Raw genomic sequence first — 27,409 nt, 5'->3', positions numbered from 1 at the left:
ACACAATTCACAAACACAGAAAATAATTTTTTTTTTGGTTTGGACTGGAGTGTACTTTGGGGGTTACAGCACCCTTTAACGGTCAAGCCAGCCGGCCCTTTACTTATGACACAGGCGCACGCTTGGCACTATTTTGTTGATGCACGTGCGGCTACTGCGCACACAATTCACAAACACAGAAAATAATTTTTTTTTGGTTTGGACTGGAGTGTACTTTGGGGGTTACAGCACCCTTTAACGGTCATGCCAGCCGGCCCATTACTTATGACACAGGCGCACGCTTGGCACTACTTTGTTGATGCACGTGCGGCTACTGCGCACACAATTCACAAACACAGAAAATAATTTTTTTTTTGGTTTGGACTGGAGTGTACTTTGGGGGTTACAGCACCCTTTAAGAAATGAGCCAGCCGGCTCTTTACTTATGGGACACAGGCGCACGCTTGGCGCTGCTCCTTTGTTGATGCACGTGCAGCCACAGTGCACACAATTCACAAACACAGAAAATATTTTTTTTTTTGGTTTGGAGTGTACTTTGGGGGTTACAGCACCCTTTAACGGTCAAGGCAGCCGGCCCTTTACTTATGACACAGGCGCACGCTTGGCACTACTTTGTTGATGCACGTGCGGCTACTGCGCACACAATTCACAAACACAGAAAATATTTTTTTTTTGGTTTGGACTGGAGTGTACTTTGGGGGTTACAGCACCCTTTAATGGTCAAGCCAGCCGGCCCTTTACTTATGACACAGGCGCACGCTTGGCACTATTTTGTTGATGCACGTGCGGCTACTGCGCACACAATTCACAAACACAGAAAATAATTTTTTTTTGGTTTGGACTGGAGTGTACTTTGGGGGTTACAGCACCCTTTAATGGTCAAGCCAGCCGGCCCTTTACTTATGACACAGGCGCACGCTTGGCACTATTTTGTTGATGCACGTGCGGCTACTGCGCACACAATTCACAAACACAGAAAATAATTTTTTTTTGGTTTGGACTGGAGTGTACTTTGGGGGTTACAGCACCCTTTAACGGTCATGCCAGCCGGCCCATTACTTATGACACAGGCGCACGCTTGGCACTACTTTGTTGATGCACGTGCGGCTACTGCGCACACAATTCACAAACACAGAAAATAATTTTTTTTTTGGTTTGGACTGGAGTGTACTTTGGGGGTTACAGCACCCTTTAACGGTCATGCCAGCCGGCCCATTACTTATGACACAGGCGCACGCTTGGCACTACTTTGTTGATGCACGTGCGGCTACTGCGCACACAATTCACAAACACAGAAAATAATTTTTTTTTTGGTTTGGACTGGAGTTTACTTTGGGGGTTACAGCAACCTTTAACGGTCAAGCCAGCCGGCCCTTTACTTATGACACAGGCGCACGCTTGGCACTACTTTGTTGATGCACGTGCGGCTACTGCGCACACAATTCACAAACACAGAAAATAATTTTTTTTTTGGTTTGGACTGGAGTGTACTTTGGGGGTTACAGCACCCTTTAACGGTCAAGCCAGCTGGCCCTTTACTTATGACACAGGCGCACGCTTGGCACTACTTTGTTGATGCACGTGCGGCTACTGCGCACACAATTCACAAACACAGAAAATATATAATTTTTTTAGCACATGGGGGGAGCACCCCTGATGGACAGAGCACCCCCTGGACAACACTACAGCACCCCTTTAGGACTGGGACACTGCACAGGACTTTGGAGTGGACACAGCCCCTATGGAGAACTGACTGCACAACACAGTCCAGCCAGCCCCTATGGACTTTGAAGTAGTGGACACAGCCCCTATTAACAACAGCAGCACAGCACAACACAGCCAGCCCCTATGGACTTTGAAGTAGTGGACAACAGCAGCACTACACTACACTACACTACACAGCCCAGCCAGTCCTAACTCCCACCCTCCCTCTTCACTGTCCACAGCCGAGTGAGAAAATGGCGCCGACGCGGGTACCTTATATAGGATCCAAAACCCGCGAGACTCGGAAGGCGGGATGATGATTTGCCTCGATTTCAGATCCGAGTCAGGCGGGAAAAGTCTAGCCTGACTCGGATCGGACTCGGATCGGGGGGGTTCGGGGGGTTCGGATTTCAGAAATCCGAACCCGCTCACCCCTAATATATATATATATATATATATAAATATGTACACACACACATATATACACGATATATATATATATATATACATATATATATATATATATACACACAGTGATCGAAGTGGAAATTTTGAAGTGGGGGTATGGAAAATTTAGAGGTCATTACAGTGGTGTAAGTACAACCTATGTCTCACTATTAATATGAGTGTGGCCATGTGTCACACAGAGCTGAGAAGGAAGCAGTCTGACTCTGGCTGAGTGTTGTAAAGGTTGAGTAGAGAGGGATCCGTCCAGAGAAGTAGAGATGAGAACAGGAGCAATGCAGGAGCCAGTGGCAGCAAATGTGGTACAAGTAAGGGGGGAAGCCCCAGCAATTAAGCCAAGCAACAGGAATGAGCCGCAGGGCTCAGCCAGTGCACAAACAGTCACCATGGCGGCCAGTATGAGGGCTGCCTTGTCACAGAAAGGCTGTCAGGGTAGCACTAGCAGATGGCAGTAAGGTCACACATAGGCTGACGGCAGCACATTACAGAACTCCGCAGTGTGGCTGAGTGAGATTGAGTTATGGCTCTGCCAGCCGCACAAAGTCACTTGTGAGTAGTGGGCCCAGGTGCAAAAAATGCTTTGGAGCCAAGCCCTCCAGGCCCCATGCTAAAGTAATATACCATATGGTATTGTGCCATGTGACCACCAAACAATACAGAAAACATCCCATTGTCTAATAATAATCTGTGCCATCTTTGATAAAATAATAATAAGCTATGCTCCCTTTAATCAATTAATAATATGTGACCCCCTTTAAACTCAACCGGACCTGATTTCAGCTGTGCTCCTCGGAGGCTCCACAGATGTGTCTGCTGTCAGAGGGTGACGGGCAGATACAGAAGGTGATGGGCAGAGGCAAAGAATGATGGGCAGAAAATGATGGGCAGAGTTTGACAGCCAAAGGAATAATGGGCAGAAGGTGATGAGAGAGGCATAAGGAGAACAGCAGAGGGTGATGGGCAGAGGCAAAGAATGATGGGCAGAAGGTGATGGGCAGAGTTTGACAGCCAAAGGAATAATGGGCAGAGGGTGATGAGAGAGGCATAAGGAGAACAGCAGAAGGTGATGGGCAGAGTTTGACAGGCAGAGTCTAATGACCAAAGGCAGAGGGTGATAAGAGAGGCATAAGGAGAACAGCAGAGGGTGATAAGAGAGGCATAAGGAAAACAGCAGAGGGTGATGAACATAGGCAGATGGGTTAATGGCCAGTAGCAGAAAGTGATGAACAGATGGATATGCATATGGTTACTGACAGAGGCAGAGGGTGACTGGCAGAGGCTGACGGGCACAGGGTGACTGGCAGAGGCTGATGGTCAGAGGGTGACTGGGAAAACCAGAGAGTTGTAGGCAGCGGCAGATGAACAGAAAGTGACAGGGAGAGACAGAAGGAGAGAGGGTGACAATACTGTAGTGTGACAAACAGAATAAAAATGGGGAAACAGAATCTCCTAGTGGGTGCTAGAATATAAATTACAGGGAAATCCATACAGTACTTGAATTATTTTATGCAGCATTTGCTAGGCACTTATTTGGTTCAGCCAGAAAAGCCCTACAAAATAAAGGGAGACACGGACAGATCTGAAAAATGTAGGCAGGAAAAAAGTGCTGTAGCTATTACAACCTACAACAGGATCACATTGCTTGGTTGGGTTTCCAGCAACAGGTGGCACAGTTATCTGTGTGCCAATTCTTATACAATATGGGGATATTTATGAAATAAATTGTTTAATTCTAAAGTCGGTGTTAGTTTTTCATTATACACCTAATGTAGATAGTATTTTATATTTAGTTATATAGAAGAGTTGCTTTTGACAAAAACATTTTATTCTAGTCTAAATGAAAATGCTCCAATATGGGGTCGCTAAGGTGCTCCCACAGAGAGAGCAAGACACGGCACAGGTCGGTGGTCGCACCTCTGGCAAGCGCTGGGGGCTAGTACCCAGTGGGTGTCTCCAATACAGAGGTAGTGTAGAGTGTGCCTCTATCAAGCTGGCCAAGCAGTGTGAAACAGACTTAAAAATACAAACATGGGCAGAGGCCAGCCCTTCACCTACTGCCCATGTCCCGGGACAAAAGCATGTATACTCTTTCTCCAGCTACAGGGCACTCTGGTACTTATGTTTGTTCTGCAGTCCTACTGTGTCAGCATAGAACACAGTACATGCATAGAATTGTCAGAGGCGTCTGGATTCTGGCGCCGGTAATATCAGTGCCGGCATCGCGGCCACCGGGATGCCGAACACATCCCATTTATACAGGTTATATGCAGGAGACTGGCAGTGTGCCCACATAGAGAATAGTAAATGTTATATGCAGGAGACTGGCAGTGTGCCCACATAGGGCATAGGGCCTGATTCAGCACAAATCGCAAGGATGAAAATGCACGTACCCGGCCGCTGCGAAAATATTGTAATGAATGCATTCGCACTGCTGCTGCAGCATAATATGCAGATGCCCAGCACTACATAAAGACGCCCCTTCCCTTTACTCATAGCCATAATACTTAGCTAGACTGCAAAAGCATCTGTAACATCGAGAACCATCTGACCCATATGCACAATTGTGGTTGACCTTGACCCTTACTCAGACATTGCTAAACTTCCTGTCGGTATCTACAGCTCTGGCTACATATGCAGACACAGAGGCTTAATTATGTACGCCCCTATAATAGCGTTTTAAACGCACAGGCACGCCAGCGTTCGCCCTACCACCCACAAACGGCACTTCCTGTCAGTCAATTTGCGTTGGGTCTACTTATACCCTGCTAACGCTTCCCTGATCGCAGTGACCAGTCCGCTAAACAATCGACCAGCTGCGTGCGAATTCGCGCTTGCGATCCAAGTTGAATCAGGCCCATAGTACATTATATGCAGGAGACTGGCAGAGTGCATGTTATATGTAGGAGACTGGCAGTGTGCCCATATAGGGCATATTTGGGTAAATGTATGATAGCGGCACTTACCGTGCTGCTATAACGCTTCCCGCTTCGCCTCTTTACCGAGGCGAAGCAGGAAGCACTACCGATGAGATGTATGAACATCTCATCGGCCGGAGAGAGGGAACGTTAACTCCCCCCTCCGGTGCTACCCGCCTAGTGCTGATGCCCTGTGTCTCTGTCCCGGCCGGCTCCACTGAGCATGCACGGGATCTCACAAGCATCGCGAGATCCCCGCGTGCAGCCTGGAGCCGGCAGCAGCTGTGGAGCCTGGAGCGCTGTCCCTGCTGTGTTGATAGGCTAGCGCCAGGCTGTAGCTGTCGATGACGACAGCTACAGTGGGCCGAACGGTCAGACGATATGACCGTTTGTACATGGCCCAGACTATCAGTGCTGCTATCTTGTAGATAGCAGCGCCGATAATGACAGGGGTGCATAGCGCCCCTGTCATTTACCGCCCAGACCCCCGATCATACATCAGGGAGAAGTGGTATCAGCGCACATAACGTGCGCTGATACCGCTTCTTGGCTTCATACATCTACCACAGTGCATGCTATATGTAGGAGACTGGCAGTATGCTCACATAGGGCATAGTATATGTTACATTATATACAGGAGATTGGCAGTGTGCCCACATAGGGCATAGTACATGTTATATAAGCAGGAGACTGGCAGTGTGCCCACATAAGGCATAGACTAGTATGTGTATGGTGTATGCAGGAGACAGGCACTGACCTTATCTTGTCTTTGAGTATTGTCGCACACTACATGGCACAGAGCCTACACAGATCCCCACCCCATAACACAGTGCCCCCACACTTCCCTTATAATCCCTGCAGTAATGTCTGCCAGGCTGCATATATGGTAGCTTTGTGCAGATGGCGAGAGATGCATGCAGCACAGTCCACTCCGTCTTGGTATCCTCAGGCCACACTGACCTGTGCATGCTGAAGCTCTCTGCAACTCTAGCAGCAAGAGCCTTGCTTCAGCAGCCGCTGGCAGGGGACTGACAAGCGGAGGCTACTGCCAGGAGCATCACTCAGCACCCAGCTGGCCGGCTAGAAGGAAGAGACTGTGCTGCGCGCCACAGCCGGAGACTCTTGTGGCTGTTGCTGTCACAGAGATTTCCTTAGGGGCCCTACAACAGCTACTGGTCTGCGGTCCGGGGATTACCTTAATGATCCCCCTGCCCAAGACAGACGACCCAGCGGGAACCGTCCTCCACCGCTTGCTGCAGATCATCAATGATGATGATCTGACCAGCGGCGGACAGGGTAAGGTGCAGTGCAATGGTGGAAGTGTCGCCTCTGACTGCAGCAGAAGTATGAGGGGTTGTCCTGTCACTGACAGGCTGTCAGGCTAGTAGGCGATGGGGTGCAGCAGCACAGCAGGGCTCCGGAGCATGCTTGAGACGAGTGAGACTCAAGTCACACCTCCACTTTAAGCTCTGCTGGCCAGATAACTTCTTCAAAAAAAAATTTTTTTAGAGCTTGAAGTGCCGGTATGTCATACCGCTACATACCGGCACACTTCGAGCACTGTATACACATATATATAATATTTGCCTTTTCTCCCTGATTGTCAGGGAGACTTCCTGAAATAGTAGTAATCTCCCTGACTTCCTGAATAGTCTAGCAATCTCCCTGATTGCACCTTACCCCTATTATGAAGCTGTTACTGTATATAGCAAAAGAAGCAGATATATATATATATATATATATATATATTATATATATATATATTTATATATACACATACATTCAAATGGCATCATTAGTATAATGTCCCTGCATTGGTTATAAGGCACAATGATCCCCATGGCTATATGCATTTTCTGAAAGGTATCAGTGTGTTTTCAGCAGGACCGTAGCTAGGGTAGTGCGGCCGGTGCCATCATACAGGGCACCACAGGTCAGGGGTTGCTGTTTGGGCCTGTCAAATTTCTGTTTATTATCATTCTTGCTTGTAGCTTCCTCTTCTTTCATCCCCAGCATCTCCTGGCCTCTCCTATCTCTTCCCTGGCCCTTCCCCATGAAGCCATGGCCCTTTTTTGGGTGCATTATGTCCCTTTGAAAAATGAGGGGGGCGCCAATGTTCTTTCTGGCACAGGGCACCAAAAAGTCTAGTTACAGCTCTGGTTTTCAGCTACAAGTAGATCTTACTAACTGCTCAAAGGTATAGCCTTCACAATCTCCCTGAAATGCTTTTTCAAAAGTAGGCAAGTATGATATATATGTATCCACACCCCTGAAGTCCTGAGATACCAGATAAGCCAGGGCCGGATTATAGGGAGGGCGATAGGGGTGATCGTCCCAGGGGGCCCCCACACACTGGGGGTCATTCAGACCCGGTCGTTAGCGCCGATGCGCTCGGACCGGGTCGAAGGCCCCCCACAGAGCTTGCGCGCGCCGTCGTGCGCATGCGTGAGACCCGCTACGACCGACAGCGCCGGTCGTAGCGGGTCTCGATCCAAAAGGGGCGAACTGTCGATGTTGATTGACAGCTCGCCCCTTTTGGAAGGCGGCCCGGGGAGGGTGGCAGCCCAAACGGAGGCATTCCTATGGGAACACCTACCGTTTGGGGGAGGCCCCACTGACATCACTAGTGATGTCAGTGGAGAGCTTCTGGCTCAGACAGAGCCAGAAGCTCTCCGGGGCTTACGACAAGGGAGACCCTACCCTAGGGTCTCGTCGTAAGCCCCGATGGTCTCTGACCATCGCGACTGTCACCGGAGCGGTCGTTAGAACTGTGGGTGTTAACCCACAGCCTAACGACCGCAACAGAGGTGGGCGGTCAGGATGCAAGTGGCCGCCCAGTTTCTGAGCAACCACTTGCATCCTCCGACCGCCTCTGAATGAGGCCCACTGTCCCCAGCCCCCAGGGCCGGCGCAACCCGCTCAGCAAGTCCTGCACTGCAGGGAGATGCCAGGCTGGAGAGGCGCTCTCCCTGCAGAAGTACTTGCTCCTGCCGCTGCGCCTGTCACACTGAGACAGGCAGCGGCAGCCTACTGTTGAGAAGAGTCCTGCTGAGCTCTTCATAGATGATGGGTGGGGGGTGAGCACTAGAGGCAGGGAGCTGGTTAACAAGATGATCAGCCTGAACTGAAGGAGGCTATGCTGCCGGGATGGATGGCTGAGCTTCTGCTCCTCCTCTCTTCAGGTCTCTCCCTGCATGAAAGATCGTCAGGCTGGGAACAGGCAGGGACAGTCTGCAAAACATTTGCCAGTTTACAAGTGTATTCAAACTAGGGATGTGCAGGCTCGGATAGGTTCGAGTTTGCACGTGGAGTTCGGATTTTTCCCTCCAAAAAAACGGAACTCAGAACGAGGCAAAACGTCATCTTACATGGACGAACATCATCATTCCTGGACAAAAGACCAGGAATGATGATGTTCGTCCATGTAAGATGACGTTTTGCCTCGTTCTGAGTTCCGTTTTTTTGGAGGGAAAAATCCGAACTCCACGTGCAAACTCGAACCTATCCGAGCCTGCACATCCCTAATTCAAACACTGTTGATTACACTTGAATAGTGGCAAATAGTTTGTACACTGTCCCTGTTTGTTCACAGCGTGACCCTCTGACCTCCCAGTCAGAGAGGATGTACAGAAAGGGACTGGGAGACAGCGAGCACTGCAGCAGCAGTCAGCACAGTAACTATGTTCGGAATCGGTATGATATCCCGGCTGCCGCATGGCCGGGAGCTCGAATCCCAGCAGCGGCAGCCCGACAAACCAGCAGAGCCCGGCAGCGGAAGCCTGACAGCGCTGGAAATTCCGATCGTCCTAAGGTAAGTATCTACCAACCTAACCTAACCCTCCTTAGGGGTGCCTAACCCTAACCTCCCCACCTGTGCCTAACCCCCCCTTCCCCGCTGCCTAAACCTAAGTCACCCAGGGGGGTTGCCTAACCCTAAGTCCCCCACCGGGGGTGCCTAACCCTTCCCCTAGCCTAACCCTAACCCTCCCGGTGGGGTGCCTAACCCTAAGTCCTCCCTGGGTGCCCTAAAGAAATAGATGCCCGGCATTTCACCCTCGCTGGGATATGACAGTCGGGAAGCCGGCTGTCGGTATTAAGGCAGCCGATTTCCCGATTGTATACCCTATGTTCTAAGGTAATGTCTAAATCCCCCTCTTGGAGAGGACGTATATCATGAATGTATGGGTGTAATGGGAAAAAAATAATTCAATGAGGAGGAGGGGGGAGCATTACCTGACTCTGTGTGTGTCACACACATGTATATATATATATATATATATATATATATATATAGATACCACCGGTCGCGAGACATTTTGCGCTTTGTGGACATGCCATAAAGGATTTTAGATTCATGCTTTTGGATCATGTACCTCCGTTGCGACGCGGTCGTGATAGGAGCAATTTATTGCTCAAACAAGAGAGTCGGTGGATCTACCAACTAGCCAGTATGGCTCCATTGGGACTGAGGGCTCTATTTACTACAATCCGCATATTGAATGCGGATTGTAGTGTGATATTACCGAGTGAATTCGCATTGCGAATTCAGGCAATATAACAGGGATTTACTATAAATCCCTTGCAGGGACAGAGCTTGCGATAAAGCTCTATCCCTGCGGATCCCATCCGCACTCTAGTCGCGGTATTTTCGGAAAAAATACCGCGACTAAGAGCCCACGCATGCGCCAACCGACCACCGCTACTACCCCCCCACCGATGCTAAGCCCCACCCCCCGCGATTGCAGACCCCAGCGACCCCCCCTCCCCCCCTGCGACCCCCCCCTTCATTACACTTACCTGCATCCTCCTGGCCTCCGGTGATCTTCTCCGGGCTTCCCGATCAGGTGATCTCCCATACTGCACTGGGACCCGATCACATGATGACCGGGCCCCAGTGCTCTGTGGGAGACCAGCTGACCGGAGAGGAGCCATCACCGGAGGCCCGATCACCGGTCCCTGGATTCAGGTAAGTAAAAAAAAAATGTTTAATTTTTTTTTTCTTTTTTTTACAGTAATTAGCTTGCGGTCTGCTTAGACCACACAGCTGATTACTGGTACCGGCTCCCGCCTCTGCTCTCCCCGTTAGAGCAGAGTAGGAGCCCGGTAACCGGGGGAGACCCTGGATAACGCCACCTCCAGGTGGCGTTATTATCACAGGGCTTCCCCCGGTATTTTTTTACAATTTATTTTTAGTAACTCTGGTCGGATCACATTTCCCATTACAATTATGGGAAATGCGATCTGCTTTACTAAAAATAAGTGATACTGGGGGTTGGAGTAGAATTTTACTAATTCTACTCCAATTGCCCTGTAATAACTACAGGTGAAACTAAAATAATGTGAAAAGGGTGTGAAAACACCCTTTTTCACTTTATTTTAGTAAAAATAATGTTAATAAATAGAGCCCAGAATGAGGAGTAATCGTTTACGCCTTTTTTGAAATATCTTAAAATTACTTTTGTACTATGGTCACTTGTGCTATGTTTGCATTGTCTGTTATGGATTGATATATGTGGTGATTATACTTATGTCTTTTTTCTTATATGTTCTTGTTGATGACTTCTAATTTGATATATGTTACCTTGGTATTGAGTAATTCATATGACTCTATACAATTATGGGGGTCAAGGGCAGATTACAGCTGTATTTTGGGCAGCTTGTGGATTTTCCACAATAACTGTCATATGCTGGAAGACTCTCTTCCTGTTTAGCTGGTCTCCAAGGTGATAGTGGGCGTCTCCCGGGCCTTCTGGCCGACTGTGCGGCAGCGGGGTCACGTGGTCGCGGGTGACGGGGATCAGGATTTCCGATGTGCGTCACTGACAGGCGACGGTGGTCGACGCTGCTGCACGTGGCTGTGCAGGCGGGAATTATGTGATTGTACACACAGGTGAGGTAGGTTACTTTGCTGATGGCAACAGGTATTTATATATTACACTGTATATTTTTGTCTGACATCCCCTGATGACGGTTGACACCGAAACAGCTGTAGGGATCTGACAGTAAGGGAAGGAGCTCTGATGCATTGACGCTCACACCTGCTGTAATGTATGATATGCTGAACAAGATGTACCTGTCATTTACTACAGTGTTGCTATAAAACCTTCTTTTGGATTTATCTATGACCTTTATTGAGTGCTGGCCTCATCTCTGGTTGAGCCCCTGGTGGATCTACAAGTGGACGGTTTGCTATATATATATATATATATAAAATATAAAATATACATAGAGAGAGAGAGAGGCCCCCACAGACCTTAATCCGGCCCTGAGATAAGCACAAACAAGTATCTAAAAGTTATGTATGTACCCTAACCTCCCCACCTGTGCCTAACCCTAACCCCCCCTTCCCCGCTGCCTAAACCTGTCCCCCAAGGGGTTGCCTAACCCTAAGTCCCCCCCGGGGGTGCCTAACCCTAACCCTCCCTCCCCCTAGTCTAACCCTAACCCTCCCGGTGGGGTGCCTAACCCTAAGTCCTCCCTGGGTGCCCTAAAGAAATAGATGCCCGGCATTTCACCCTCGCTGGGATATGACAGTCGAGAAGCCGGCTGTCGGTATTAAGGCAGCCGGTTTCCCGATTGTATACCCTATGTTCTACTATGAAAGGTAATGTCTAAATCCCCTTCTTGGAGAGGACGTCTATTATGAATGTATGGGTGTAATGGGAAAAAAATTATTCAGTGAGGAGGAGGGGGGAGCATTACCTGACTCTGTGTATGTCACACACATATATAATATATATATAGAGAGAGAGAGAGAGAGAGAGAGAGAGAGAGGCCCCCACAGACCTTAATCCGGCCCTGAGATAAGCACAAACAAGTATCTAAAAGTTATGTATGTATTTGGCAGAAGCCTTTATACCTATGTCCATATTACCATGTTGATATGGTGCTTTATGAGCGGCAAGTTGTTTTTTTTTCTAGAATATACATAATATGTACACAAACTCGCATACACCAAGTACTGACCAATTGGTATACACCAACAACTAAATATAAACACCAATAACTGAATTATATGTTTACAGTATACCTGCACCCAAATCAATATAACTCTTTATTTTGTGTTATTTGTTTTTATAAATAAAACCCATCAGTATCCGTTTGACTAGTGCACATCAGTGCGGAGAAACAATTCAGTCTTACCTGATTTTGGATGCGTGATGTTAAAGATGTCATTATCCTGTGCTTGAAATTCATTTTCCACAAATATGAGATCTTCTACAGTAGTAGCCACATAAGGGAATAGTATTCCCTTATAATCAAAGTACTTCTCAGACATTTTTCACCTTAAGGGAGCAACAGATAAGATATTAGGTCCTATTTATTGCAAATATGTACTAGAAGATCTTTCTTTCTTAAAAATGGGTTTTGTGAATAACTCCTTATTGTAGCTTTTGTCCATATCAAACTTGTTTCAGAGGATTCTCTTGGTGTCTAAAGAAATTGCCGGGTCTCAGACCCTGGTAAAAGCAAGAGTCGAAGTCCTGGGAATTACCTCCCGAGTTGACCTTTCACACAGAAACAATACCTGTGTTGATTAGCAAATTACCGGGTAAAAGTGCTTTACCCGGCAATTTACTTTTCTGTGTGAAAGGGGTATTAATATTTATCAATCAAATCAAGGGCCATATTCAATTAGATGCGAAAAGACGAGATCCACGAAAAAAGTTTCACCGATCACGGCTTTCATGTGTCGGAAACTTACCTCAGTATTCAATTCCAAATACTTTTCGCGTACACAGAAAGTCATGCAATGTAATAGGCGGAAAAGAGTCGCCTCTGAATAGCTGGAGAAAAGAAGTGCATTTTTTTTATTTTGGGGTGCAAAAGTGGGGAAACCACTCAGAACCCCTGGGACAGGCCCCCAAAGGACAACTGTGTCAAAAAATCCCTAAAAAAAAGTTAAGAACACCCCAAAACAGTACTTTCATTTTGGGGGTGAAAAAATACAATGTGGAGGGAGAAGCATTAAAACTAGCGAAATAGACTTTTGGTGGGTCTGTAGGGATGGGTCAGGTGTGTTTTTGATTGCAGGTGATTGCAACAGGTGCGATTTCACAATTGTTTAAACTTGACTTTAGCGACTTTAAAATAGACTAGCACCCATTTTCAAGTACCCCAAATTTGACAGGACGACTTACTTTCACCAAAAAATACTGCTTAATGCCATTCTTCACCACTTGTGCAAAGACGCTAATAAGAAGCTATTGAAACAACTTAAGTACCCCAAATAGCTTTATTATGGCTCTTCGGGGACATCTACATTGATCCCCAAGGTTAGTGCATGTTTTGGGGGGATTCAGGCTGATTTCCCAATTTCTGACAGCACTTTTCGCCTGTTCCGACGTCGTGGCCTGCCATTTTAATTTGGTTTGGAATTGAATAGGGCAAATAGCAGGGTGCATGATAAGTTTCCGCGTCCAAAACATGCAATATAGGCGGAAAGTCGGGCAGGCGAAAACTTTATCGTGGACGCAAAACTAACTGAATACTGCCCAAAGATACAATACAATTTTCCACTATAAAATTTGCATGTTGAAATATTCACCACATCAATATTAAATATTAATTGAAATTAAAAAAGTTGTAAATAAAAAAATGGAAATTTAACAAAAAAAATTATTGATACATAAAATAATATTAAATAATAAAGGTAGAATAGTAATGAAAATAAAATAAGGATAATAATATTCTTAATATTGTTGACTGTTCCTAAGAATATCAGTGCATCTTTTCACATTCATAAAGGTATGTCTATATTAATGGGATATGGAATATAAAATCATAGAGAATAAGTATGAAAAGGAATCATGACAATATAAACCCTATTGCCCTATACAAGAGTTCCAATACAACCATATACTTTCAGAGGTATATTTACTAAAGTGAGAGTTTTTAGAAGTGGCCATAGCAACCAATCAGATTCTACTTAACATTTAACTAGCACTATCTACAAGATAATCTGATTGGCTGCTATGGGCAACATCTCCCTTCTAAATACTCTCACTTTAGTAAATTTACCCCTAAGAGTGTTATGTCTAAATGTCTAGCACATACACTCCACTTGAATGATACCAGACCCACAATAATGAGAGGGAATTAATAATGAAGAAATAAATAAAAAAAAATTATATAATTTTATATATAGGTAAATTTATATATATATATATACACCCATATGGCTACTATATCCTGCGTCACTCATCTGTCTATGCAAGTTTTAGGAGAGGGGAAATTCCAGAAATGGGATATTTAGTATTCTAAACAAGCATTACTTTGTTTTTGCACCTTGTTTGACCTACAAACTATTTAATAACTTAGTACATATTAACTAAATGTAAGTTGGAATCTGAGTGTCATTTCAGGTGAGTCAGGATATGTCTGTCACATGGGGCAAACGACACCTCCAACCACAGTCTAAAAAATATATTGAAACACTAGCCATGTGATAAAACTCAACTTTGGACTATTGAAGACCAAGTTCAGATGACTTAATAAATATTGTTGTGTGGTTCTCTATGCTCCTGTAATAATGTAGTCACTTGTTGTCTACTGCACAATCTGGCTTTATATCAAAACAGTACTTCGACTAGCATAGGCAGTGAGGTAGCAGCAGTGGCGTAACTAGGGGGGGGGGTTGAGCGGGGCTTGTGCCCTGGGCGACGTGGCAGGCCCAGCAGAGGGGGGCGCCATCCAGGGCATTATTACCCGCACCGCCCGCTCTCTGCCTCCTCCGCCAAAATTTACTACCGTACACAGTACAGTGTATAGTGAGTGACTACAGCAGCAAGCTGCTGGTGCTGACTGTAGGGGGAGCTAAATCATAGACGCGCAGCCCCTCCAAGGCAGTCCTTCTGGCATTCTGCAGCATGCTGCTGATCCTGAGAGGCTGAGAGCTGCTGCCGGCGCCGGGGGACATGGATAGTGAAAGTTCTCCTTCCCCAGCGCTCTGCAGCTTCACCACTGGTAAGTATTGGGGGGGATGGGGGAGCAGCATGTGTGTATATGCATCAGCATGTGTATATATGTGTCAGCGTGTGTATCTGTTTCAGCATGTGCATGTGTGTATCTGTGTCAGCATGTATGTATCTGTGTCAGCATGTGTGTATCTGTGTTACTGTCAGCATGTGTGTATCTGTGTCTATGCGTATCTGTGTCAGCATGTGTGTGCATGTGTCAGCATGTGTGTATCTGTGTCAGCATGTGTGTATCTGTGTTACTGTCAGCATGTGTGTATCTGTGTCAGCATGTGCGTATCTGTGTCAGCATGTGTGTGCATGTGTCAGCATGTGTGGATCTGTGTCAGCATGTGTGTATCTGTGTCAGCATGTGTGTATCTGTGTTACTGTCAGCATGTGTGTATCTGTGTCAGCATGTGTGTATCTGTGTCAGCATGTGTGTGCATGTATCAGCATGTATTTATATGTGTCAGCATGTGTGTATATATGTGTCAGCATGTGTGTATCTGTGTTATCTGTGTTACTGTCAGCGTGTGTATATATGTGTCAGCGTGTGTATTGGTGTCAGCATGTATGTATCTGTGTAAGCATGTGTGTATATATGTGTCAGCATGTGTGTGCATGTGTCAGCATGTGTGTATATATGTCAGCATGTGTGTATATATGTGTCAGCATGTGTGTATAATATATGTGTCAGCATGTATGTATCTGTGTCAGCATGTGGGTATCTGTGTCAGCATGTGTGTATATACGTTCCAGCATGTGTGTATCGGTGTCAGCATTTGTGTATCTGTGTCAGTGTGTGTGTGTATCTGTGTCAGCGTGTGTGTATCTGTGTTAGTGTGTGTCTGTGTGTGTCTGTATGCGTCTGTGTCAGTGTGTGTGTGCATATCTGTGTCTGTGTGTATCTGTGTGTGTATATGTCAGTGTGTGTATATGTGTCAGTATGTACTGTATGTGTATATGTCAGTGTGTGTGTGTGTATATGTGTCAGTGTGTGTGTGTATATGTGTCAGTGTGAATATATGTCAGTGTGTGTATGTGTATATGTCAGTGTGTGCAGTGCCGTAGCAGGACGGCAGTGCGCCCTGTGCTGCACTTCCGCCCCTCTCGCTCACCCCCACCCCTCTCCTCCCCCTGAGTGCTTACCTTTTCCTCTCGGAGGTGGGTGGAGGACGGGGATCTTCGCCGGCATCGCTGGTGTGCGCCGCGCAGCACTGCAGGTCATTTTCTGCAGACCTCTCCGGAGTCGGGCAGTTCGTGGCCGGTGCCGCTAGAGGATTCCGCCCTGTGCGGAGGCACCGGCCGCACCACCCTCCCTACGGCCCTGAGTGTATGTTTATGTGTCACTATGTACTGTATGTGTATATGTCAGTGTGTGTGTGTGAATATATGTCAGTGTGTATATGTCAGTGTGTGTGTATATGTATATATATATATGTGTGTGTGTGTGTGTATACATGTGTCAGTGTGTGTGTGTGTGTATATATATCTGTGTCAGTGTGTCTGTGCTGAGAGAGAACGCGGGGGGAAGATGATGGTGTGACTGAGAGACGACGCAGGAGGGAGCTGATCGCCTGATTGGGAGACGACGCAAGGAGGGAGCTGATTGCCTGACTGAGAGATGACGCAGGGAGGGAGCTGATTGCCTGACTGAGAGACGACGCAGGGAGGGAGATGATAGCCTGACTGAGAGACGACGCAGGGAGGGAGCTGATCGCCTGACTGAGAGACGACGCAGGGGGGGAGGTGACGGTATGTTGAGAGATGAGGCAGGGGAGAGATGATGTTGTGCTGAGAGTTGACACAGGGTGGCGGTGATGGTGTGCTGTGAGACGACACAGGGGGGAGGCTATGGTGTGGCTGACGGATGATGCAGTGGGATGATGGTGTGGCTGAGAGACACAGGGGAAAGGAAGTTACACAGGAGGCACGAGGCTGGTTGAACCGCTGTTGTATGATGATGACATTTGTTATTATTCCCACACGAACAGGCATCTTCCGGACGATGTGACCAACATGAATAGTGAATACCGACTGAAGACGCCATCATCCCAGGGAGGATACATTTCTTCAGAGGTTCCACGTTGTGAGAAACCACCGCAGAGGTAAGGTGCATATGGAATGTAAAGGAATGTGCCAAAATATGGATGTCGTGTCATGCACGCCCCATATTCAGTAGCCACGCCCCTTCTGGTAGGTGACCACACCCATATGTTTACCGCGTCCCTTCGGCGCGGAAGATATATTTGTAGTGTGTGAGGGGGGGGGCGCCAATCTGAAACTTTCCCTGGGCTCCGCAGACCCTAGTTACGCCACTGGGTAGCAGGGATTCTTGGACCATCAACTGAAAATAGAGAGGGATCCAATTGCGGCAGAGAATATTGAGAACTACAGTACTTCCATTGTAAGTATTTTTTTAACGTGTATAAAGTCTCAGACATCATGAAATAACATTATAACATTTTATTTAAATAAAGAAACCACGACTGAAACAATGAGGGGTTTAGCTGCTTCTATTCACAGCCTTTCCCACACTCAGACCAATCAATGTGACTTGGGATCTGATTCAGACCTGCTCGCTAGCATGCGATCGCTCGTTGCTGGCCGATGTTTGCGATCTGCGCATGCATCACATTGCGCATGTGCGAACCACTGCGACATATCGGGAATCACTCGCTCGCTCAGCATAGACAGCCCAGTTGAATGAGTGACAGGAGAGGCCTTGTGGGTGGTAACAGGGGCAGGTGACTAGAAACATGGGAATGGAGGTGCGAACACAGGCGTGCCTGTGTGTTTCAACCAGGGCCGGATTAACAATGGGGCGGATGGAGCTTCAGCTCCAGGCCTCCAATGAAAATAGGCCCACTGTCCACAGAATCAGCTGGAGAAAGGAAAACATTTTTTTCCTTACACAGCCTCTAAGCAGCCGTCCAAGCCACTGCGCATTTAAACCCCAACGGGCGGCAACGTTTCCCATCCTTTGCTCCGAAAATCCCTGACTGACGGGCATAATACAAATGGTGGCACAGTGGAAGACTTTACAAGCACTCCCTGCGCCGCATAGGAATCTCAGCGCCTCATCCGCACCGCGTGACGTCACGCTGTGCGACAGTGCTAAGACCGCCCCACTGTGCAGAAATGGACAGGCATGCCGCCAGCACAGTCTGAAAAGCTCAGCCACGCGGGCTCCTCAGACCAGGATGTTCCCCAATGACCATTAACTGCTGAGATCCAGCAGAGCATCAGGAACCAAGGTAGATCTGCTGGTTACTGTACATTATATATATATATATATATATATATATATATATACACGCACGCACATACACACTGTACATATACTGTGTGTATAAATATATATATATATATGTATACTATATATATATATATATACACACACTGCACCTCTCTCTCTCTCTCTCTCATATATATATATATATATATATATGGTGTTTATCTTACATCAAAGTCTATTTGAGAAGATATTACTTAGCATATGGTGCAAGTGGGGAGCTCTGTTGTTAATAACATTGCATAACAATTTGTATTTAGGAGTAGCTGTATTTGTGCAACTAATAATCTAAATGTAGTTGTCACTGATCTGTGCGCTAGAACTTTTTGGGTCTGAGTCAGAGATGTACGGAAACCTGATGGTTTACATACATCTCTGATAATTGTGGGTCTGCACATGCACAGTACCCGTTTTGTGCAGGTGCAGAACGGGTCATGCGTGATCACATGCAGTGACCCTTAAGCCGCAGTCTGATTGACAGGCTGTGGCATTTTGGGGGCTGCGGAGCACTCCACCCTCATATTCGGGGAGTGCCGAGGCCAGGGTCTGCGTTTTCTGGTGCAGATCTCCTGGCCCAGGTTGAGCAATTTTTGGTGGTCATGCTGATGATCGAAGCTGCCAACATTGCAATGTTGGATCACAGATGCTGGCAGGAGGCATCTTTTTCCTATAGACGCCTACTGCCGGCATTAACATATTTACACATCGCGCAGCGGCAATGTGTTCAGTGTCCATTACTGATTCACCTCCATTATTATTTTCTGCGCACCAATAAACTTTTTTGTGTTTCCAGACTTTACACTTTTTATCTTTTTGTTTGAGTTAAGATTTTCCTTTGGTTTCATCTGAGGTTTTTTGCGTTACCTAGGGTGCATGCAGATTATGACTGCCAGCATGATATATCTTGATAAAAGGGGATTGCAGTTCTCCTCTATACTTTCAGTGCACGTTGTGACCATGCAGCCAGAATCATTTCTGATCTTGTCTACATCAAGTAGTATTAAAATATGACATTTTGTACCAAAGTTATAAACACTCAGTTAAATATTCCATGTGTTATAATTTATTATTAAAAAATATATATTCTATATTACATGCAGGAAACAGCTGGCCAGCTGTTGTGAAACATGCAGCGTTGTACTTCTTTCTATGGCTAAAGTGCCACAGAATGCCCAAGTCTGGTATACGTTTTATATGTGTGATAAATATTTATATATATAAATATAAAATTAGTAAAGGGACCCGGCTCACATATGACAGGTCACCTCAGTCTCAGTCTGCCCCACACCCATCCCATTTCCTGTTCCACTCCATCCCTTCTCCACTCTGCCCCGTTCCATCCAACTCTCTGCTGCTCTGTCTGCTTCCCCACCTCCAATCTGTCCCGTCCTACACCCTCTCCGTTCTCCCCCTACTCACTTTGTCCCGCACCTTTACTTACCCCATTCCCGCCACCCGACGGGTCTCCCTGTCTGTCAATCTCCTTAGCAGTGGGAGCCATTGAAGGGGGTGGCACGCTTCTTGATTCCCACTACCCATGCATGTTTGAGGCAGGGCAGACCTATATACTGTATATGTGTGTGTCACTGTGTGTGTATACTCTTAGTATAGCTATTAGTAATGTAAGGTCTCTTCTTTTATTTAGAGAGATTTTACAGTGTACATTTACATTTCATTTTTTTTTTTTCTGCCATATTAGGCTCACGTTAACAGGGGATGTTTCCCTTTGTTAATTTGTAGACTCTCACATCACATTACAGTTAAAAACAAAGAGAGACTAAAGTTTTTGCAGGTAGTTGCTGGTCACACCCCCTGCGGCAGAATACAATAGGCCCTTTATACATTTCAGCTCCAGGCCCATGTGGACCTTAATCTGGCACTGGTTTCAACGCCGTTTCATAGGCGTGCATAATTAACAGGCAGCGTCATTGTACACGTAACCTGCATGTATTTCACACTGAAAGGATCGCAATGCTTGCGGGAAGGTATAGTCAACCTTAAGCGCTGCGAGCACATCCGATGGTGCTCGATGTACCAATATTTTCATGCACTTCCTGGATATGATGTACGCAAGTGGGCGTCTTATGAATGGCTGTTGGGCATCTGCTTACACAAAGTGATCGCTCGCCAAGACATAGTGGGCGTGCTAATGCCTTGCAGAGTGATTGCCTGCCTTGATGGGCGTGCGCTGGATTTACATACACTGGGAGCGAGCGATCGCATCTAGAGAACGGGTCTGAATCAGGCCCTTTATCTGAACAGTCAGATTGAAGCCACTTTGTTTAATTAAAATTACATACCCAGAAGCTGTCTTTCCGCAGCGGGGCTCCTTCATGGAGCAGTAAAGCAACATTACAGTATGTGGATTTTATTTTTCCAAGTGGATTGTAGGCCTGACAGAAATAAGAGGAGCATCACTTTAGTTTAAACTAGATGAGAAATAAAGTGCTAAAAGAGAGATTGGGATTGGGTTGTCTTTATTTGAATAAAAGATTATTTAAATAAAAGATTTAGTGTCCGCCTCTGTATCAGGCCCTAAATTGTAAGTCACCATAACTGAGTTCTCAAATGCAAGTATTTTATTTCATTCAATATATCTGCTGCACCGATATTGATGTTATTAATTTACAGACGCCACACAACTCAACATTGACTAATTGGTGGAAGCTATATCCAATTATATAGTGGGCCTGATTCAGAGGTGGACACAGTGTCGATGTTGTGCAGCTGCGCGATTTGCTACTGTGACTGTGCGAAAAGTTCTGGAATCCCCTATGGCGCATACATACCACTGAGTGTTTGCCGAGACCACTGTTGCATATGAAGTCGCTACAAGTTGAGCTGGCAGTGGACAGCCACGGGTGTTCCAGACAGATGACTGGGAGATGGCTTGAAGTTAATGCAAAAAGGCCATCTCATGGGCATCTTATTGGAGTGTCACGGGTGTCAGTGAACATGGCTGCGTTCTTAAATGCAGAACTGCATTCACAGAGGCCATGTTTAGAGAAAGTTCAGAAGAAGACACTGCACTAGCCATAGGGTGTCGTAAGTATTGATGGTGATCATGATGGTGCACCGATGGTGGCGTGTTTAAGTCCACCATCAGATTTGCACTGACCACAGGCATTGAAAGTGGGCATCACAGGTCTTGCTCAGTCCATCACATGCTACAACACTGTTACAAGCCGCAGCACTGCGAACACTGTGCGAGGTGACACAGGGCAAGTGTCCACTGAATCTGGCCTAACTCATGTCCATCATTCATTGGATCACTCCAGATTGGCTCCTGCCTCTATATCCTGCTGGCGCTAACGCTGCTCCGATGCCGGTGATAGACTTTTCGTGTTTTCGGTTCTGGCTTTGTCTCCTGTCTTCCAGTTGAGCTACAGTTTTCTTGTCTACTATAGTTGTTATACTGCCGTTTGTGTCATCTAGGCGGCACAGTGCTGCATATTATCTACCTGCCGTTTGCGTCATCTAGGCTGCACGGTACGCATGTCTGTCCCTTTGCCGTTCGTGTCATACAGGCGGCAAGGACAGTACCCTGTCCAGAGTACGTGCTACAGTGTCAGCTGCTTGTGTCAACCCGGCGGCACAGGCCGCACTACAGCGTCAGCTGCTTGTGTCAACCCGGCGGCACAGGCCGCATTACAGCGTCAGCTGTCTGTGTCAACTCGGCGGCACAGGCCGCACTACTGCATCGGTTGCTTGTGTCAACCCGGCGGCACAGGCCGCACTCCAGCAATGTCAGTGCGCAGTCCCGGGCGCCAACACCGTGACTTTGTTTCTGTTATACCCGGCTTATGCCACATCTTGCCAAGTTGCTCTGGCCCCCAAGGCCGCTACATAGCCCAGTGGCTGCTTCATATTCAACAGCCCAGTGGCTGCATCTAGCAAAGTTATACCAGCCCTCCAGGCTGCTGTACAGCCCAGCGGACACTCCATATTCTACAGCCAACTGGCTGCATCTAGCCAAGTTATTCCAGCCCTCAAGGCTGCGGCACGGCCCAAAGACCACTTCATATTCTACAGCCCACTGGCTGCAGCTAGCCATGTTATACCAGTCCTCAAGGCTGCTACACGGCCCAGAGGACACTTCATATTCTACAGCCCACTGGCTGCATCCAGCCAAGTGATACTAGCCCTCAAGGCTGTGGCATGGTCCAAAGGCCGCTTCATCATCTATGGCCTTCAGGCCCAACAAGTCATGTTTTCCTCCAGCTCTCAAAGCTGTTGTATGGCTGCATCCAGCCAAGAATTCCAGCCCTGACGGCTGGACTATACACAAAAGAGTCAAGCACGTGCCCTATAAAATACAAGGGAAAGCCTAAAACTAGAATTTGCTTATTATCACAGCTGCAAATCTGAACTAAATCACAGCCATGCCTACATTAGCATCCACCTAGCAATTTATAATTCTAACTTATGCTGTGCTCAGGAAAACACCAATATGAAAACATACTAGCAATTTGTACTGTGGAATCACTAGAAAAACATTCATGTAATCTAGATTTATAGTATCCATAAAATTAGATCTATAAACTATACTGCTCAATTTAATAAGTAATGATACTTAGTACTGGATGGAGCATCCATTAGATGCTCCAACCATGCATCCTTCATAACTGCTCAGAGCATCTGAAGGTCGCTCCAGACAGTACTGCGCTGCTCTGGTCATGGTGCTCCTGCTCACCTACCCCATTGGACACAGCCTATGACAATATACACTCGGGGAGGGGGTGGCAGTGACACAGAGTGCACTGGGGCCCTGTTACGGGGCTGATTGTAACATGATGACAATGGTATTGCAATTTAACAAAAATATTTGGTCTCTCAGAAGTTCTTTTCTGAGATTGGATAACCACGTTAGTAGTCTCTGGTTCAGATATGTCTCCAGCTGCTAAAATATCTAGTGACACATACATTCTCTGCATTTCAAATTCCTGCTTTTCTGTAATTTGTGCTGTTTCTTTAAATATGACATCTCTTGACTTACAAGTTTTCTGGCACTTGGTTTCCAAAGTCTGTAACCTTTACTTTCATGGTGATAGCTTAGCATAATACACTTCATGGAGCTTAAATCCAGCTTGAATCTTTGCTCTTTTGATATGTGCACATAAGCAGTACTCCCAAAAATTTTAAGATGCTTTACAATTGAATTTCTTACTGACAATGCTTCAATTGGTGTTTTGTCTTTTAAGGCAACTGTGGAAGAATATTTTTTTAGGGGAGCTGCAGTGAACACTGTTTCTTGTGAAGTCATCAATGAACATTATGAAGTATATGTAACCACTCATTGACTTCACTTCCATTGGACCACAAACATTTGTGTGTACGTACTATCTCTAGTGGCTTTAGTTGCTGACTTTGGAAATGGCTGATGGCTCTGTTTTGACAAGTAGAAGCATAAATCCATTGACAGTGTGATCTGTGCAGGCTTTGTGTGTAAATTAGTCATTTATTATTTATTTATTTTATTAAGTTTCTTATATAGCACAACATATTCCATTTACAATTTACAATTGGAAACATTAATAGCACAAAACTGGGTAATAACAGACAGACATAGATGTGGGAAGGTCCTGCTTGCAAGCTTACAATCTATAGAAAAATAGGCACTGATACACAAGGATAGGTACTACATATTGCATATTGGTCCAGCCAGAATGCAGAGATTCTTGGTGGGCTGTATGATCCAGTCACATAGGAATTTTGGTCAAAGGTCACGAGGATGTGAACATGAAGAAAAATGTGTGAGGTTATGAGTAGTCTGTGAGAGGGGTTGTACTGCAGTTAGTTATGGAAGCTATGAAAGTTATGTGGGCGGTTCTGGAATCTGATAAGCTTGTCTGAAGAGGTGAGTTTTCAAGGAACGCTTGAAGGTTTGGAGACTAGAGGAAAGTCTTATTGTGCATGGCAGGGCATTCCACAGAGTGGGTGCAGCTTAAAAAATGTCCTGTACCCATGAATGGGAGCAAGTAATGCGTGTGGATGAGAGATGCAGATCTTGTGTAAAGTGGAGATGTTGGGTTGGGAGATATTTTGAGATAAGTAAAAAAAATGTTCATTGATGTGGTTTGGTTAATATCCTTCTGTGTAAGTAAAAGTATTTTGTATTGAATATTGTAGAAAACCAGTAACCAATGGAGGGACTGACAGAGAGGAGCAACAGATGATGAACGTTTGTCAAGGAAGATCAGCCTTGCAGCTGAATTCAAAATGCGTTGTAGTGGTGAGAGCCTATTTTTGGGAAGATCAGTATGTAGAGTATTGCAATAGTCAATGCGGGAAATAATGAGTGCATGGATTAGAGTTTTTGCAGTGTCTTGTGTATGATATGGTAGAAATTTGGATATTTTTTTTAGATGTATATAACATGATTTTGAGACAGATTGAATGTGAGGAACAAAGGACAGTTCAGAGTCAAGAATGACACCTAGGCAGAGAACTTGTGGGGTAGGGTTGATTGTCGAGTTATCAGCAGTGATAGAGAGATAAGGTTGGTAACTACTATTGGCCAGTGAGATGACATCCAAGATGAAATGGCAGAAAGTCATTCAGTATCATCCACGTACAGATGATACTGAAATCCAAATAGCTGATTAGTTTGCCAAGAGGGGTGGTATAGATTGAGAAAAGGATAGGACCAAAGACCGAGCCTTGCGGTACTCCAGAGGTGGAATCAGAAAAACAAACAGTGAAAGAGCAATTAGATAGGTAGGATGAGAACCAGTCTAGGAATTGTAGTGTTTGTATGAGAAGAAAGTGGCCAACAGTGTCAAAAGCAGCAGAGATATCTAGAAGAATAAGAAGCAAGTAATGGCCTTAGCCTTGGCAGTGACCAGATCATTTAGCTAGCTTAGTCAGTGCTGTCTCTGTGGAGTGCTGGGAATGAAAGCCTGACTAAAGTGGGTCCAATAAGTTGTGTGAGTTAAGAAAGTGTGTGAAGCGAGTATAGACAAGTCTCTCAAGTACCTTATAGGGGCATGGGAGATGGGATGGTAATTTGAGAGAGATTTAGTCAGAATTTTGTTTTTTTTCAGAATGGGAATAATCACTGCATGCATGAATAGTGATAGAAAGATACCAGTAGAGAGAGATTACAGATTTCAGTTAAGGTTGTGATGAGCACAGGAGACAGAGAGGTAGTAGAGTAGGAGGATGAGAAGAGTGTAGATACTTCCTTTTCATTTGTGGGGTCAAATGAAGAGTATGTGCCAGAGAGTTCAGGTAGGGAATTGAGCAGATTCCTGGCTGAGGAAGAACATACCATTTCATTTTGGACCTTATCAATCTAGTCCTTTAAATAGGAAGCAAGATCTTGTACACAGATAGTAGCAGGTGGGTTGGGTGAGGGAGGGGTAAGAAGTGATTTAAATGTATTAGAAAGTCACTTAGGATTACAGGCTTGAGCAGAGATGAGATATTGGAAATATGTTTGTTTGGCAGTGTCCAGAGCATTATGGTAAGAATGGTAGATAGTCTTATATGTGAGGAAGATATCTGGAGTTCGAGAAGTCTTGTTAATTTAGAATGCCACGGTTGACGTGTAAGTCTATGTGGAGTGTAATGAGTAGCTGGAGCTACTTCATCAAGGGCTATTTCTAGAGTCTGGTTCATACAACAGTGTCAGGAGAAGTGAATGTAGAAATTGGTGAGAGTAGTTGTTGCAGAGAGGTGGATAGTTGTTGGAAATTAATAGCATTAATATTTCTGTGGATTTGTGGAGGCTTGGTAGATTTCAATGACATTGAGGTTGACATAATGAAGGAGAGTGTGCAGGTGATAAGGTTGTGATCTGAGAGAGGGAAAGAAAAATTAGTGAAATCAGAAACTGAGCATAGTCTGGTGAATACAAGATCAAGGCAGTGGCCTTCCTGATTAGTAAAGAAGTCAGTCCTTTGGGAGAAGCCAATAGAGGAGGTTAAAGAGAGCAGTTTGGAGACCTGATGAGGTTGTGGACTATCAGTAGGGATATTGAAATCACCCATGATGATGGTGGAGATGTCAGAGTATAGGAAGTGAAGGACCCAGGCAGAAAAATGTTCCAGAAACTGTTGGGGTAGCCCAGGTGGGCGATAGATAGCAGCAACATCCAGAGAGAAAGGGGTGAATGTCCTGATAGAATGTACTTCAAATTATGTAAATATGAGTTATGGTACCTGTAGAACTATGTATGTGAAAGATTGGGACAGTAATATTCCAACCCTACCTCCTTTACTATTACCAGGTCTGGAGGTGTGTGTGAAGTGTAGGCCACCATGTGAGAGTGCTGCAGGGAAGGCAGTGTCTGATTGCGTGTGGCATGTTTCTGTTATAGCCAGAAGGTTGAGGTTAGTTGTGATAGAGGTCATGGGTAAATGTTAGTTTGTTGCAAACAGAACGTGCATTCCATAAGGCAAATTTTAGTGACTTGGTGGGTGATAAGACACGTGATGTTTATGAGGTTAGCTGGATTTATATTCCATTGTAAGTGGGCCATATGGGTGGGGCCTTGATTTAGTGCTATGTCACCAGCTAATAGAAGCAGCAGGATAGAGATCTGCGGGTAATTGTATAAAATATAGAAAATAATATTGTTCTTTACAGTGGGTCTACAGGTTCCAGCAAGCCTGCCCCAGCACGATTCCACTTGTAGAACCACAAATTCCAGCATGCCTGGACATTAAGTGCCTGATGGCAGCTGTAGTCCAACTGTAAAGGAAATATTAAAATTATGACAGGACACAGATACCGACTGTGTTAACCCTTTATTAAACACACTCAAATTCACTATGTGCTCTGGCGTCTCAGTTCCTGTGGCCATTCTGCTAGACCATAAGATTACTGATAAGATTGGCTTTGCAAAGTCACCTGTGGGTGTCTCAAGGCAAATCCAGACAGTTGCATTATTTGCATATTTTTGCACAGCCGCTGCACACAAATTCACACTTGTTTTGATGGCATTACTGTACATCTCTGAATCGGGCCACTAGGCTAGAGGAGACAGAAGAGCTTATATTCTACAGGGTGTTATTTCTGAAATATGTATTTTAGTGAAATTATGCTCTTTCATTTACTAAAAACTTCAT

General features: G+C 45.7%; 1 protein-coding gene across 1 annotated transcript in view; it reads right to left on the bottom strand.

Annotated features, from left to right (window-relative positions):
* LOC148508412 (sulfotransferase 2B1-like) overlaps positions 1-27,409 on the bottom strand; it is a 127,313-nt gene that overhangs the window by 34,427 nt on the left and 65,477 nt on the right. The window contains exon 2 of the mRNA XM_088444464.1: positions 12,228-12,370. Coding sequence (XP_088300590.1) covers positions 12,228-12,363 — 136 coding nt within the window. The 5' untranslated portion in view covers positions 12,364-12,370. The remainder of the gene's footprint in view (positions 1-12,227; positions 12,371-27,409) is intronic.

The sequence above is a fragment of the Taudactylus pleione genome, unplaced genomic scaffold (assembly GCF_031769625.1).
Source record: "Taudactylus pleione unplaced genomic scaffold, aTauple2 ptg000366l, whole genome shotgun sequence".
NCBI lineage: Eukaryota > Metazoa > Chordata > Amphibia > Anura > Myobatrachidae > Taudactylus > Taudactylus pleione.
This window is presented reverse-complemented; position numbering and strand designations above follow the sequence as displayed.